At 35.5% G+C, this 15,799-nt stretch overlaps 1 protein-coding gene across 2 annotated transcripts; it reads left to right on the top strand.

Moving 5' to 3' along the window:
• Window positions 1–10,374: 10,374 nt before the first annotated feature.
• Window positions 10,375–15,539, top strand: LOC116146606 (protein LIKE COV 2). 2 transcript variants are annotated; one of them, XM_031432026.1, is made up of 8 exons: window positions 10,375–10,599; window positions 11,604–11,656; window positions 11,767–11,876; window positions 12,368–12,535; window positions 14,133–14,230; window positions 14,697–14,823; window positions 15,074–15,179; window positions 15,309–15,539. In XM_031432026.1, exons 1-7 carry the CDS (start codon window positions 10,486–10,488, stop codon window positions 15,175–15,177), a joined length of 774 nt encoding a protein of 257 aa, XP_031287886.1. In that variant the 5' UTR covers window positions 10,375–10,485; the 3' UTR covers window positions 15,178–15,179; window positions 15,309–15,539. The 2 variants fall into 2 exon arrangements, with proteins under 2 accessions (XP_031287886.1, XP_031287883.1); XM_031432023.1 differs by having other exon boundaries at window positions 10,376–10,599; window positions 15,074–15,192.
• The last annotated feature ends 260 nt before the right edge of the window (window positions 15,540–15,799 follow it).

The raw sequence follows: 15,799 nt of genomic DNA on the forward strand, positions 1-15,799 counted from the left end.
TCCAAATTCTATCTACCCATTTTCTTCTATTTTACTAATTAAAAAGTACACAAAAATCAAAGTTTGATACACGTTATTCTATTTCTTTAAAAAAAGACAAAGTAAAGGAAAAATACTCACACACATTAATCCATTCTCAATGAAAGAAAGATTTGTCTACAAAATACATCAAAAATTGATTCAATGAGAAGGTTGAACGGTATAACAATATATGAATAGGTGTAGCATAATTTTTATAAAAAATTGACGGATGTTCGTAGGAGAATTGTATCATAATGGAAAAAACAAAAACAAAATAAAACAATTCAAAGTGAGATTTTTTTAAAGCTAAGCGTGCATTGCGTGCCTTTTATATGATATGATTATCTTTTCTTTATGTAGAAACCGAAGAAAAGTGAAAGAAGAAACTTAACAAGACATAAAATCAATAAGGAGCCTCTCTGCCTCATGTCATGCATGCTTAAGATAATTATAATTATGCATAATTAAGCTCCCACTAAATATTCTTTTGTGCTCTAAGTTCATTGCACATTTCCCCTTTCGGTGTCAATGCCAATCTATTCATATTTTTCATAATCAAAACTCATTTCCATTATAAAGTTTTAAAGATCTATCACAAATGGTTAGACCAATAGTCATAACATGTCAAATATTGTATTGTTGATAAAGACAAGTTTGAGTCAATTTATAATTTTTAACGATCGAAAATAGAAATATAAGTATCATCAGAGATGTTCGAACCAATTTACGTGTACCTCAACTAATCTTTAAAATTTTAAAACTATCGGCTTGATAAAAAAATTTTCTTTTTCAACTTTGGATAAGTTAATAATTACTTATTGAGATAAATTATATCAATTATCTTAAACACTAAACTTCAACCTCATAAGTTTGTTTTATAATGATGAAATAACTTGGACAGTCATGAGTACTTGTCAAATTTCAAATATTGTATTGTTGATGAAGAGAATTTTGAGTGAGTTTATGAGTTTTGAAGATCGAAAAAAAGGAAAGTAAGAGGAACTTTTTTTTCTTTTTTCGCCTTTTAGGGTAAGTTAATAATATCTTTAATCCTATAATGTAAGGACAAAGCACACACCTTAATTAAGAGGTTATTGCAATAAATATCCTCAACACTTAACTTCAACATCATGGATTCATCGTTTTTATACAATGAATTTGGACCAATAATTGTTTTTATCGTTTTTAAAGAAAAATAGTGAAGGAGATTTTCTCGTGCCAAGAGAACAGAAACCGACCAATTGATAAAAATGTACATTGAAAAGTTGGAAATTTGATTTGAAATCTCAGTTTGGATTCATCCCACAAAACAAAAGTAATATTAGATGATAAATACAAGTGCATTTGTCTTCATCCAAGAATGATATGATATTGAAAAATGACAATACTGGTTCTTGTAGATGATTCAAACATGTTCTCAACGATAAGTATTCTAGAAGGGTGTTTTCTTTATTCATATTTTCGGGATATAGTTTACTTGTCCAGTGAGAGTGCTCAAATTCCAATCATAAAAATGAAGTTTTAAACTACTTCTAAATGGTCGAATAGTTTAATAGAGACTTTTAAATATATTGTTTAAGAGATTTTAAATTTAAATTTATTTTCGAGTATTAATAAGTTTAGTCATTGGAGTTCTTATTTGACCAAAAGTTTAAAGATTCTGAAAAATTAGTTAAAATACATGTAAACTGGTTCAGACATCCTCGATTATAAAATAAAAGTAAAAATGAAGTTCATGAAGAAATGAAACAAGCTGTTAATTAGAGAGAAAAGAGCAAGATGAACGGAAATTTGAGAGGGGGTTTTAGAGATTTTGAATGCACACTATTTTGGGTGCAAAAAAGTAAAAAGTGTGACTTGAAAAATTAATGAACAATTGACTATAACCATAGAAAATGAACTTGTAGAATATTGCAATGTTTCAAATCAGAATTTATCACCAGTGAAGTTGAATAACTAAGATTAATGCTATAATTTATGTCAAAGATGCCTATCTGATCATTTGGCCACCACAATAAACCAAAAAGATTTTAGATAATGTTATCTTGCATATAAGTCTATATTTACGAGGTAATACACTAACATATATTTGATAATATAATTAAATTGATCCTTTGATCGTGACAATTTTGAAAATAAAATAAAAAGACAAAAAGAAAATTGTACCCTTTAATAGTATCCATTCTATAAAAAAATCCTCAATTTATACCGGTAATTTGTTGAAATAAATATAGCACGTCCTGTTAGAAAATTTTTCAAATTGTGGGTTAACATTAATTATAATTTTGTTTTAATCAAAACCGAATAAGCAAGTAGTCTAAATGAGATATGGTCATGATGGGTTCTATATGATGTTCCAGAATTGTCCGGTACACATAATTATAATAATTTGGGTTGCTGACTAGTGTGAGTTTGAGCTTATAACGAGCTTTAAGATTTATTGTTCCTTTAATGGGAATGCCCACTAAACCATCATTAAAATTGGTTAAATCTTTTTCTCAAACATAGTATTGAACAACTTAACATATTCGTAAGTAGTCATACAAAATGCGTTATTGAAAAGGAAGACCTGTCTCTCTCTGTTGCTTTTATCATAATTTCAAGTAACAACAATCATGAACAAAATTTTAATTCAGTATTTTATAACTTGTACGTTGATTTTGGGATTCCGAAATTAATTGATTGATTATCGTTTATAATTGATTATGATTTCAATTTCGGAAATTTTTTAACACGTCCTACCAGTTGTTAGATTCCAAAGGGAGTTTGATAATCTGACTGAGTTTTTAACAATTTCAAGAGTACTCAATAGTTTTCGAACATTGTAAAGATATATCGACTGCTTGGAGGTGGATGAAATTAACTCTATTATGTGCTAATCAAAACAAGCTTATACTGAAGTCAAAAGATGTGAACGTGAAAGAGCTTGCTATACTTGACTTCTTCTTCATACAAACAAATAAGAAACTAACAAAAATGCAAGACTTAACAGATCCATATCTCACTCCCAATCCCAATTCAGAATATTAATTTGTCCTGTCTAAACTAACTTTTAAGTATCCTAAAAGACCTTAAAAACATTCCTTTTCATCTACCTGTAAAGCAAAAAACAATTGATTCTGGTACCATCTTTATCATTTTTGACTTTGCTGGCACGACTTCTCCTCACCATATAATTTTTTTCCAAGGCTGATCTTCAACAGGAACCTCAAAATATTCCATGGTCGGCTCTAAATTGCGGCGCAATGCCATCACCATCGCCATCTCAATCAAATCATTCCATCAATAAGTATCAAAATACCAAATCATTGGAGATCAAGAAGCACGTTTTCCCAGATGCAAAAATGAGTAACATTACCAAAAGCTGAAGCTGAATGCACTAATGCAACTTGCTTGGATCCCAAATGAATTGAGCTAAACTTACAAGCATATCCATCATCAATGGATGTTGACTGGACTTTGCAGACAAATTAAACAGACACAGAGAATGTATTTAATTGACCTTTTTTAGGTGGAGGAAAATCTCTCATTTGTCACTCCCCCCAGTTCAAATTAAAGATAAAAAAGGATCTTGTCAAAGTCATAGCACAACAAAATCTTAAAGTCAGCATATTTTGCTATCCTTTGAATCTTGAGAACAACTTATATAAGACAAATTTGACGGTATCGAATGAAGAACAACTTATATGAGACAGTCTCAGCCCGTCATTTAACTGATGTGATGAAATTACCCAATAAAATAAAGATATATATTGTTAATTTTCAAAACCATTTCTTATGGTGGTGGTTATTGATGAATTATAATAGGTAGTTTATTCATGAATCATAGTGATGAATGGACAAAGAAAAAATTTAACAAATATGTAACAACACATTTCATTATGTAATTAGACAATTTCACTTTGTCAACAAAGTGAGGGCTGAGGAGGTGAGATTGTTTCATATAAATATTTCTCTTGATTATGACTCTAGCTAGTGAGCATGCAAAATCATTTAATGGTAATGAATGTGTTAGACCTCCCATACATAAGGTCTATAAATACAAGGGTAGGGGAAGGAATAAGGATAAAGGGACACGTTGAGGTGTGTTTGTTACAAAATGGTGAGGTGTGCAATAAGGGTTGTTAGGATTGATGAGTTTGTTAGGAGGTTGTACACCTGACTGTCATAAGGGTTACAGAATGGAAGAATTAGCTTATAAAAAGGAGAGAATGTGGGAGAGTAGGATATCAAGTAATATTGTTTTCTGGAATTGTTTGGGAGGTCCCCAGCTCCTCGAATTGCTGGGAACTATCAGTCATTTCATTTGTTCTGTTTTATGTTTACTCAATATCTATAAATACAATCTGCTTTTGTCTTTTATCTGTGCCATTGTTTGTCTGTGTATGTGTTGTTGGCTGTGAAACTTTGGATTGCAGGAGGTTTCCAACAGTTTGGTATCAGAGCTAGAACGAAAGACAACACACAAACGGTCTCACACGGGGAATGGTCAAATCGAAGATGGAGGGCAGGATGGAAAATATGGAAAAGGAGATGAAGTCTATGCAAGAAGATATGAGTTCAGTAAAAACAGATATGGGAAGCCTCAAAGAATATTTGACAGAGATGAGGGAACTGATGAGGTTAAGAGAGGAGAGAGATGAGAAACGATACCACGAAAAATCTCACACAAATTCCGAAAATATAGAATCTGGGAATGATAGAGAGCAGGGATAGGAAACAAATAGGGAAAGTGGGAAAAAAGAGAAGAAGGGCCGAAAGCTGGAACTCCCGATTTTCAGTGGAGAAGACCCCTTTGGATGGACTTTTCGTGCTGACCGCTATTTCACTATCAACAAATTTGGGTCGTCGGAGATGGTTGAGGCCGGGACAGTCTGCATGGAGGGTAGGGCATTGAACTGGTACCAGTGGAGGGAAGGGAGAGATCCTTTCAAATCGTGGGATGAGTTCAAGGTTGCTCTAATCGCCAGATTCCGGCCATCCTTCCAACGCTCTGCGCATGAGGCACTGGTGGCACTAAAACAACACTCCACCGTGACTGAATATAGAGAGGATTCTAAATCACACACAGCACCATTGAAGGACTTAGGTGAAGAGATATTGATGGGAGTCTTTATTAATGGGCTCAGAGAGGAAATACGGGCTGAGTTGAGAGTGTTAAGGCCCAGCTCTTTGCAAGAAGTAATTGAATAGGCCCATTGTGTTGAAGAAAAAAACTGGGTCATGAATAAGTGTAGGCCCAAAACATTCAAAGCCCAGGGTGCCAAAGAAAGCTACTCCAGGGTTTCTAGTAGCCCAGAATCAAGTCGGCCCATATGATGGTCCAACCCAGCCAAGGCAATCACCCGACCCGACCCGACCCGACCCGACCCGACCCGACCCGACCCGACCCGACCCGACCCGACCCGACCCGACCCGACCAGTGGCCCAACTCATCAAAACCTCCAGATCGTGTCGTCGCGCACACCCGAAAGGAAAGAGAGCACGCCGGAAAACACAAACGCAAGTTTTCGAGGGGGATCCGGAGGAAACTTTCGACATTTATCTGAAGCCGACATCCAATACAAGAGAGAACGAGGCCTTTGCTTCCGATGTGACGAAAAGTTTGGGCCAAACCACCGATGTTGAAGCAAATCCTTGCAGATTCTGTTGGTGTTGGATGAAGATGAAACCGAGAAGAGTGAAATCCCACCAGAAGTTGACGAAAATCACAGCCAAGAGGGAAACGACTTGGCTCTGTCCATGAACTCTATCGTGGGCATAACTTCCGACAAAACGTTAAAGGTAAAGGGTCAGATTATGGGTTTAGACGTCGTGGTGTTGGTAGACAGTGGCGCGTCACATAATTTCATCTCTCTGGAGTTGGTCGAGAGGCTTGGAATTACAGTGGAAAAAGGGAAAATGTTTGGGGTGATGGTGGGAAACGGAGTCACTGTGAAAGGGCAAGGGGTGTGTAGACAGGTCATGCTGGAGGTACAAGGGATTGAAATCAGACAAGACTTCTTTCCCTTTGAGCTCGGTAGAGCTAATATTGTTCTGGGTATAACTTGGTTGAGTTCCTTAGGGGATGTCTGCGCTAACTGGAAAAAGTTGACGATGAGCTTTGAGCTGAACGGGGGCAGAGTTAATTTACAGGGGGATCCTTCTCTGGTAAAGTCGGGTATCTCATTAAAGTCAATGTTACGGACCATCAACAACAACGGGGGAGGGTTTCTAGTGGAATGTTGCTCGCTGGAAGAAAAATCCATGAACGAAATGCCATCCTTCAAGACCTCAAGCACAACCTGGAAGCTGCACAAGTTCACATGAAAACACAAACAGATCGTCATCGACGAGAAGTTCAGTTTTCACCAGGAGAGTATGTGTATCTTCGCCTACAACCTTACAAATTTAAATCCTTGGCCACATGGCTGAATGAGAAACTGAGTCCTCGATTTTATGGGCCTTTTCGGGTCTTGGAGAAAATCGGCCAAGCAGCATACAAGTTAGAACTGCCCCCTGCAGCCCGTATTCACCCTGTTTTTCACGTGTCCCAGTTGAAGCACAGCTTGCATAGCTCAGTTTCTGTACAACCTCTGCCTTCCTGTCTCACCGATGACCTGGAACTGCAGGTTCAGCCTGCTGAGGTAATGGATGTCAGGCCTCTTATTGATGGCTCCACTGAGGTCCTCATTCGCTGGCACGATTTGCCTATTTTCGATACTACGTGGGAGTCTTTTGAGGTCATCAATAGCCAATTTCCCCAATTTCACCTTGAGGACAAGGTGGCACTTCGAGGGGCGAGTATTGTTAGACCTCCCATACATAAGGTCTATAAATACAAGGGTAGGGGAAGGAATAAGGATAAAGGGACACGTTGAGGTGTGTTTGTTACAAAATGGCGAGGTGTGCAATAAGGGTTGTTAGGATTGATGAGTTTGTTAGGAGGTTGTACACCTGGCTGTCATAAGGGTTACAGAATGAAAAAATTAGCTTATAAAAAGGAGAGAATGTGGGAGAGTAGGATATCAAGTAATATTGTTTTCTGGAATTGTTTGGGAGGTCCCCAGCTCCTCGAATTGCTGGGAACTATCAGTCATTTCATTTGTTCTGTTTCATGTTTACTCAATATCTATAAATACAATCTGCTTTTGTCTTTTATCTGTGCCATTGTTTGTCTGTGTATGTGTTATTGGCTGTGAAACTTTGGATTGCAGGAGGTTTCCAACAGAATGAAGGGAAAATACAACACTTATCGATTTTGCAGACTGACTCCCCATCCTGACCGATGTAGAGTGCAATGCAAGGAGTCCCCATACCAACCACATCGCACTCCACATCAGTCGAGATAGAGAGTCGGTATGCAGAATCGGTAAGTATAATCTCACTCTAAATGAAGACCCTGAAATGGCTTATATTGAGGCCCAATGATTGGAATAAGCTTGAAGTAATCCGGCCCAGGAATTTTATACAGTGAACATATTGATGCACAAAGTCTAAGCATGCAGCAGAAAATAATACAAAAATCATCCAGAAACAACTCATTTCCCTTGTTAAAATATGAAAGCAGGACTAACTTCCACAGGCCAAGAACTCTTCTCAATTCTCCAATGAACGTATCAGTATTTCTCCCATATTGACTTCAACATCATCATCCACCTGGTTGGTTTTTTCCTGTTTCAAAACAAAACAACCAGCATTTCATGCCACTATTATGCAGGTTTTAACTGTTAAGAGCATTATTGGGTATTCTCAGGGCAAAAGGAAAATATTATTTCATGATTTTTGATATGACTTCTCTCATCTGGATCTATTCTCAAGTAGGATTTATTAGTTCGAAACCATGGATGACTAGATGAAACAAAAGCTTATGGAACATTCAAACATGCTTTAATGCAATAATGAGAAGAGTATTATGTACATTGAAAATTGATTTTTTTGGAAATTTTATCGGTCCTGACTCGTAAATTCTATGTTTTGTGGAAATAAAAACAGAAAATTCATATCCGAATGCTTATTGCACATTTTACTAGGAAAAAAACAGGAAACGATTTCATTCATAGACGAAACTGGTACAGTGCAATCATACTTGGGGCGGTGGGGTTCCCTCATTGCAAACAATGGGAGTAGCATGAGTGAAGCAATGCTGAGACATAAAATGGTATGTTTTGAGAGCAGAATCAATGTCGTTTTTGTGGATTTCTATAGCAGTCCTCATCAACATTTGCTGTGGTCTTTCTACAACCTTACCATCAACCTTTAAAAGGAAGAATCTCTCGAGTGTTTTGAAGCCAAAATAATCATAGCTAAAATCTCTGTGATAGATGATCTCACTGTCCAGCCGTGCAGCACTCTGCAGAACCAAACAAAGAGAAGAATTTCTGAACCTCCTTATCGACATAAATCAACTAAGGCTAAAAGAAACTATTTCAGCCACAGATTATAAGCAAGTAGCTCTGCAGACAGATGCTCATTTATACTTTAAATAAGCTCAATGAATCTAAAAATTGACTTGAGTAAACAGTGATAGACACATAATATTCATTGGAAAATTAATGCTATATGTTCTAGAATCAGGTTCTGCTGACTTACCACAAGACAATAATTTCGTATGTTTTCAATGATTTAGAAAGTGAATGAAGCTAGTAAATTATATAATACTTTTCGAGTTTAAAACTAAATAGTTGGATCGAATTAGATGAGCTTTTTGAAGTTTCTATCTCATTTTAATTTGCAAGATCTCAATCCTATTATAAAATTTACTAAAAATAAATGTGTCAAACACCTTGATGATTGTATCATAAACATCATCTGCAACGAGAGGCGCCTTCTGCCCAGACCTCTTATCACAATAGTTATGCATGACTTTGATCCTGCAATTGCCATCCAGGGAAAAACCATAATCAAAACAAACCAAATTAAAGCAAAAATATTCTTAAAAACAATTACATTAAACACACACGTCTCGGAAAAAGACTTCTTCGTATTCTTATGCAGACTGGAAACAGCAATCCTCCCAGCCAACTGTATCACATCATCAAAAATGAAACAAATCAAAACCCAGAAACCAAACTCAATACCAAAAAAATAACCAAATTTGAAAATTCGGACCCAAATAACCAAATTTAACATTGATCTCACTGTTATAAACTCAAAAGATCATGCGTATTTCTTAGTATATGCTTTAAAACATTACTAGATCTCAAGTGGTCAAATACTTAATTGGGTTTTCTGAGTCAAATTTCAAGAATAATGAACAAGCAAAGAAATCATAAACTTCACAAAACAAGAAGCCAAAACTAACAAAAATCACGAACCAAAGCATAATCAGAGTGGTTGGCAGTCATTGCAGCAGCAGTCTCACCAGCTAACTGGTCAAGTTCGGTAGTGGTGACACCATTGCGGAGACCGGCACAGACTTTCTGGGCCACAAGCACTGTGTCACAGTGCTCTTCACGCAGCCCGTAGCTCAGTTTCTTTAACCGAGCCGCGATCTTGGCGAAATGCACCGGTTCTTCGCGCCCATTTCTCTTTATAACATACATATTTTGCATGTAAGTATTGACAAAGAACTAAACAAGAACTGCAGTGAAGCTCGGTGTAAGTTCTCTCTGTTGGGATTTTCATGGAGGGATTCATTTATATAGATGAACAATTAATGATTGGAGAAGAGTGTTGAAGAAGAAAGAGCCAACGGTTTGAATTTGAATGAGAAGCTTATAACATTGATGTATTGTTATTATTTTTGTTTTACTTGGAAGATTCCCGCCAACGCGTAAAAAGAATAAACCGTGGGCCTCCTTGGGGTGGGATGGGCAGAAACGGGCCGGGCTTTTGAGCTTTGGGCCCTAAGTCTTGACCAGGAAGAATAAATTTCGTAATTTAAAATTTTCGTATAATTTATAGTTTTTCATTTATTACATCTTAAGTGACGTAATAAATAGCCACATTTAACCTAGCTTACAATAAATCGAAAATACCATAAGTTTAAAGTTTGTTTAAATGTATGCACTTAATATATTGATTTCATGTTTGGAGTTGTGAACCTATAGATCGAGATCTTATTCAACGAAAAATACACAAAAAATATATAAAGGAATTTAATATATACATTAATTTTTTTCATATTTATTAATTTAACTTTATAAAGTTAATACAGTTTAATTGAATCTAATAACTTAAAATTATTTTGTGATATAAGAAAATACAAATTTGACGTCATTAATTGAAAAATATTCGTGATTTACACTTTATATGATATCAGATTAAATTAAAATATGTAAAATTAGCCATTTTAAAGAAAATTGGGATAATATATCTAGTGCGGGATATCCTATCAGGCGAATAGAATATAGATAAGTAAGCAGCCAAACAAGCAGCGTAATTACAGAAGAAAAAGTATACCAAGAGAAGACGACTTGGAGATTTTATGTGACCTGAAATCTCTGGATTTCTCCCTAAATCTCTGCAAATTTCGGACTAAAAATGACAGAAGATAAGGAATCGACGTCGAGTTCACTGAGTCAAGGCCTAACTCCTCACGACCCGGACGATGCTCCCAAGTCTCCTCCACACTCCCCCAATTCCTCTACTCGCAAGGTAACTAATTTCTTTAATTTAAATTTGAATTTTAAATTTAATTTAAATCTCATTTCAATTTCGCGCCCTCTCACTTTAGTAAAGGCTGTCGTCTTTCTTTTGGCTTAAAATTGGCTAAGCGTTGATTGATAGTCGAGATCGACTTAAGATTAATTAATTGATAAGTTAATTATGCTCTAGTGTTGAAAATTGATGTAATTATTGTGGTTTTATGTTTAATTCGTTAGGTTATTTGATCACATAGTAATATGGAGGTATTGACATTGACGTTGACGATGATTCTAAGCTTAGGAAATAATGTGGGTTAAGTTTTGGCACGGTTCGATCCAGTTTAAACATTGCTACGACAAATTTAATTTGAAGGAATGTTTATAGCTTATGAGAGACCTGTAGTTTTAATCAATGGATGTTTGGCAATTGAATCAACGTCTTGAGAGTTAAAGTATTTTGAATATTAAAAAAAAAAAAAGTGAAAAAAACTGTCCAATTTGGAACTTTGAGCTCAGTGAGTCAGCACAATGTTATAGACTCACGAAGTTTTATAAATTGGACAAAACTGTGAAATTCAAGATGAAGCATTGGAAGACCAAGGGAGTTGGGTGAACTTTGAGTAGTTTAGGAAGCCAACTTGTAAGGGTGTGTTTCTGTATCGCTTTTGAAAGATAGATGTAGATCTGGTTGCTTTGTAAGAGTCTTGCAACTTGGTTGACTAGTGTCCCTTTGTTTCGCAATGCCACAATTGTTGTTTTTTCTGTCTGTATGGACCCTATCACGCTTGAATTTATACTTGTGAATTGGTGCATTCAGAGATATGGGTTAGTTGTTTGTCGGTGCAAGCAATATAGTTCTTGCAAATGTAAATAGGATGCTCTTCCTGCTAGTAAAAGAAAAAGAAAAAATAAACAGGGTCTAGTTCAGTAACTTGTCAAAATTATTATTTGTTTAGGTAGTACGCAAAAGAACTGTTTTCATGTCTCGCCTAATTGACATTTCCATTTCTTCAGGCTTGCTATGCTGTTCTACAAAGTTGGGTCTCAAAGAAGTTCATGACTGGATGGTAATAAGCTTAGAAAGAGACCTTTAGATTTTTTTTTGGTTTTTTGTTTAGTTATATATATATACTCTGTGGTGTTTCACTGTTACATAGTTTTAATGGTGAAATTGCAGTGTGGTTCTCTTTCCAGTTGCCGTCACATTTTTACTCACATGGTGGTTCATTGAGTTTGTTGATGGTTTCTTCAATCCAATATATGCAAGGCTTGGCATAGACATATTTGGTAAGACTTAAAAGCATCAACTGGATGTTCTTCGTATTCTAATGTTTGGGTCTAGATTTTACCTCTCAACATTAAGTTGTGGGTGAGGAAATCATGATATTGACATGGTTTTCCCTCTTCAAAACTGAGAACTCAAGATGTAACAACCGATTGCTTTGTTGATGTTAGGAAAAAATCAGTGATGAACTTTCTGTGTATGTGACATAGCAGACAGAAGCTAAATTTACTAACTGAGTGCCCTTTTTGCTTATATATTAGCAGGTAAGAGCTGCTTGAGCTTTCCAGTGCTATGAAAAATGAGTGATAAAACTATACAAGGAAAATATAGATCTAAATTCTGATGGATTCTAGCTATTTGGGCCAATTTGTGATTGATATAATATTATAAAGAGCATCTTTGAATCACAACTCGTAATTTTGGTCGCTTACCCTTAAGTGTTTGTATATGCTTTGCTGATTTTTCAGCTTATAATCTGTATTGTGGTATGCAGGCCTTGGGTTTCTTACATCTATACTTTTCTTATTCTTCATTGGTGTATTTGCTTCATCTTGGTTGGGTTCCACTGTGTTCGTGATTGGGGAATGGTTTATAAAGCGGATGCCATTTATGAAGCACATATATTCAGCCTCTAAACAAATTAGCTCTGCCATTTCTCCAGGTAATAGTTGCTAGTACTGTTTTCATACGAAGTTTACATTAATTAAATTGTTAAGTACCATCAATGAGGTGGGTTTTATGATGCCCTTTCCATTACAAATCATTTGAAATGAGTAGATTCTACTTTTGATTGATGTTTCAAATAGGGATGAATAAGTTATTTGGTTTGTTTTCTTTCTTTCTTTGTTTTTTGGGCTTTTTATTCCTTGCTATATTTTTATGTTAGAAGAAGTTTCCTAAAGGATTCCGAGGAAGGCATACTTTGCAACTGGCCAGCCAGAAAGCATATGACTTTACCTAGTTTACATTCAGCATTGCTTCAAAATGTTTCCTGAACTCTAAGCATAAAAAATTATAAATGCAGTAATTATAATTTAGGGCAAATCACATGCCAAAACATTTCTTTCTCCTCTTCCCCACCCCTCATGGTGTCTGAGAACAGATAAGGTGGTGACAGTGGACAGATAAGGTTAAGCTGAGATGATAGGAAGAGTTGACACTATGGATCTGGTTCACTGAAGCTGTAGCTGAATGGAAGCAATATCCTTCTTGTCTCCTTTGACATCCATATAAACATATAGGATGCGTTTGGTTCATTATTCTGATACTATAGAATAATATTTTGAAAAAAGTAAATTGGGTGGTTATTACGTGGTAGCATTTGAAAATTAACAAAAATACCCCCCTAGGTTTGTTAATTTACTAAACACCCCTATAATAAAACATTGAAAATTAACAAAAACACACCCACTCACCCATTAAATACCGGCAGCCGTATTGACGCACGACCGGCTGGATCAGGCTGATTGTGCACCGATATGGCATTTTTCGGCCAGATCCACGCTAGATCTGGCTGGAAAAGGCCAGATCTACGGCTAGATCTGGCCATTGACGGCCAGATCTGGTTGTGTTTGGTCGTGACGGTCAGATCTTTGGCCGTAGATCTGGCATTTTTCGGCCAGATTCACAATGGATTTGGCCGGAAAAGGCTATATCGGCGCACTATCGGTTAGATCCAGTCAGTAATACGCCATTATATGAGATTCCGACCAGCTTCTGGCGGTGGTGACCGGAATCTGGCAAATGTGAGTTGGTGGGGTGTTTTTGTCAATTTCTAAATTTTTTTTTAGGGTGGTTAGTTAAATTAATAAACCTAGGGGGTTTAAAAATAATTGAATAAAATAGAATAATATTTTCAAAATAAGGAAACAAATGTGTATTTTGGATAGGATATGGGGAAAATTGTGAAACAAATGCAGCCATACATTTTATATTTTTCTAGTCCTTTTGAAAACATGCAATGATTTTGTTGACTGGGCCTATTAACGGATCATGATTTCAAATATCTTGCTGAATTACATTACTGTTTTAAATTCACATGTGAAGGTACAGGGGGTGTGTTTGTTTGATTTCTCCCTTGTGAGGAAAGCTCAGTTATGATATGATTTATGTGAGAATGTATAATTTTTTTTTTATTTTTTTTGTGTGTGTCTGTGCTTGGCTTTTGATTTGTGTGATATATGTGTGACATTGAAGGATATCAGCAATTTAATAATTTTACAAGTCAATAATGAATCTCTCTTTTTTTTTTCTTACAGACCAGAATACCACTGCCTTTAAAGAGGTTGCAATTATTCGTCATCCTCGCATTGGCGAGTATGCATTTGGTTTTATAACATCATCTCTTGTTCTTCAGGTAACTATTATATCTAAAGAAGCTGATTATTTCCATGGTAATTTACTTCCAGAACCAGCCTAAGTGGATCCAAAAACTTTCTTGTTAATGTTAATTGTTGGTATGCTTAGAATTTGATTCAAAGTTCTTTCCTGCTGCTTCTTTATTTAAATAATATATATCAGAAGGGAACTAATGTAATTTCTTTCAGCTAATTACCTGTTGAAAAATTCATTGGTTTCACCATGGTATATCAGGAAGATCACTAAATTCTCTTGAAATTTGGAAAAAAAAAAAAAAAATTTGAAATTGAAGTAAATATGAGTAGTACTTTCTGCTCAGCAGTGCTTTTGTAGATTAAATTGTTAAAGATATTGTGCATTTTCTGGTTTCACCATAGAAGATGATGTTTTTATTAGTGCCAATGGTCATTACTTGATTCTATTAAAGATTCTCACGGATGATGTTATTTGTCTGTTTATTCCAGAGGGATGATGGAGATGAAGAGTTATGCAGTGTTTATGTCCCAACAAACCATTTATACATTGGTGACATATTTCTGGTCAACTCTGAGGAGATCATAAGACCAAATTTATCTGTTCGAGAAGGAATAGGTCTGTTTCTTCCTTAGACTTAAAACATGAATATTTGTTTTTTGATTCTTTAGAATTGAAGTTTTGCATCTTGTTTCAAGGCAAACTTTTAGGTTTCTTTAACTTTGTGAATTGCTTCAATCATTATAATCTGGATTTTCTTTTGTTAGTGAGAGTATAACATGAAAAATACAGTTAGAAATGTTTGTGATTTGAAGTTGCAAACCATGTTATATATTCTTATCGTCTCATTGACCTCTTTTGTATGCAGAGATCATCGTCTCTGTGGGCATGACAATGCCACAGGTAATTTCTCCTCTAGAAAGGATTCCTCATCCTCAAAGCAATAGAATTCCTCTGAACCGGATAATATGAAGGTAGAGTAGACAGGTGATTGTGCTACTTCTTCAAAAATTCTAAGTTTTCGAATCAAAAGATTTCCGCTGTCATATGGATGGTTACCTATCAACACATCAAATAATATTGATGTTTTGCCTTTGGACCAGGTTTACATGATATACAAATTCTATTTCTCACAGAAGACATTTTTATATGTGGAAAAACAAAGCCATCTCTCTTCATGTAACATCATCACAATTTTACTCTTTTATTATTTTTCACATTTAGACCCAACATGTGCATATATTGTTCAAGTTGTATAATTACAATTTCCAAGCTGTGTAAAGATATAAATTGTCAGATACACATATTTACTTGAAATGTAGTACCATTCTGTATCCTGTTTTCTGTATCTGAAGGCAGTATCTCTCTCTGTATTTTGCCCATAGTGTTAGCTTGAAGTTTTGGCTGCTGCCCCCAGGGACTTTGACAATAATAATCATTCTGTGATCCCATTATCAACTTGTAAATTTCATGTCATTTACCTGCATCTTTAGCTCATTAACGTAAAATTTCCCGGTTTGGAATTAAATGTCTTTTTTGGCACTCAATTGTGAATGAATTACATCTGATATATGTTATTCTCAAAGTATATTCA

The sequence above is a fragment of the Pistacia vera genome, unplaced genomic scaffold (genome assembly GCF_008641045.1).
Source record: "Pistacia vera cultivar Batoury unplaced genomic scaffold, PisVer_v2 Contig115, whole genome shotgun sequence".
NCBI classification, from domain to species: Eukaryota; Viridiplantae; Streptophyta; class Magnoliopsida; order Sapindales; family Anacardiaceae; genus Pistacia; species Pistacia vera.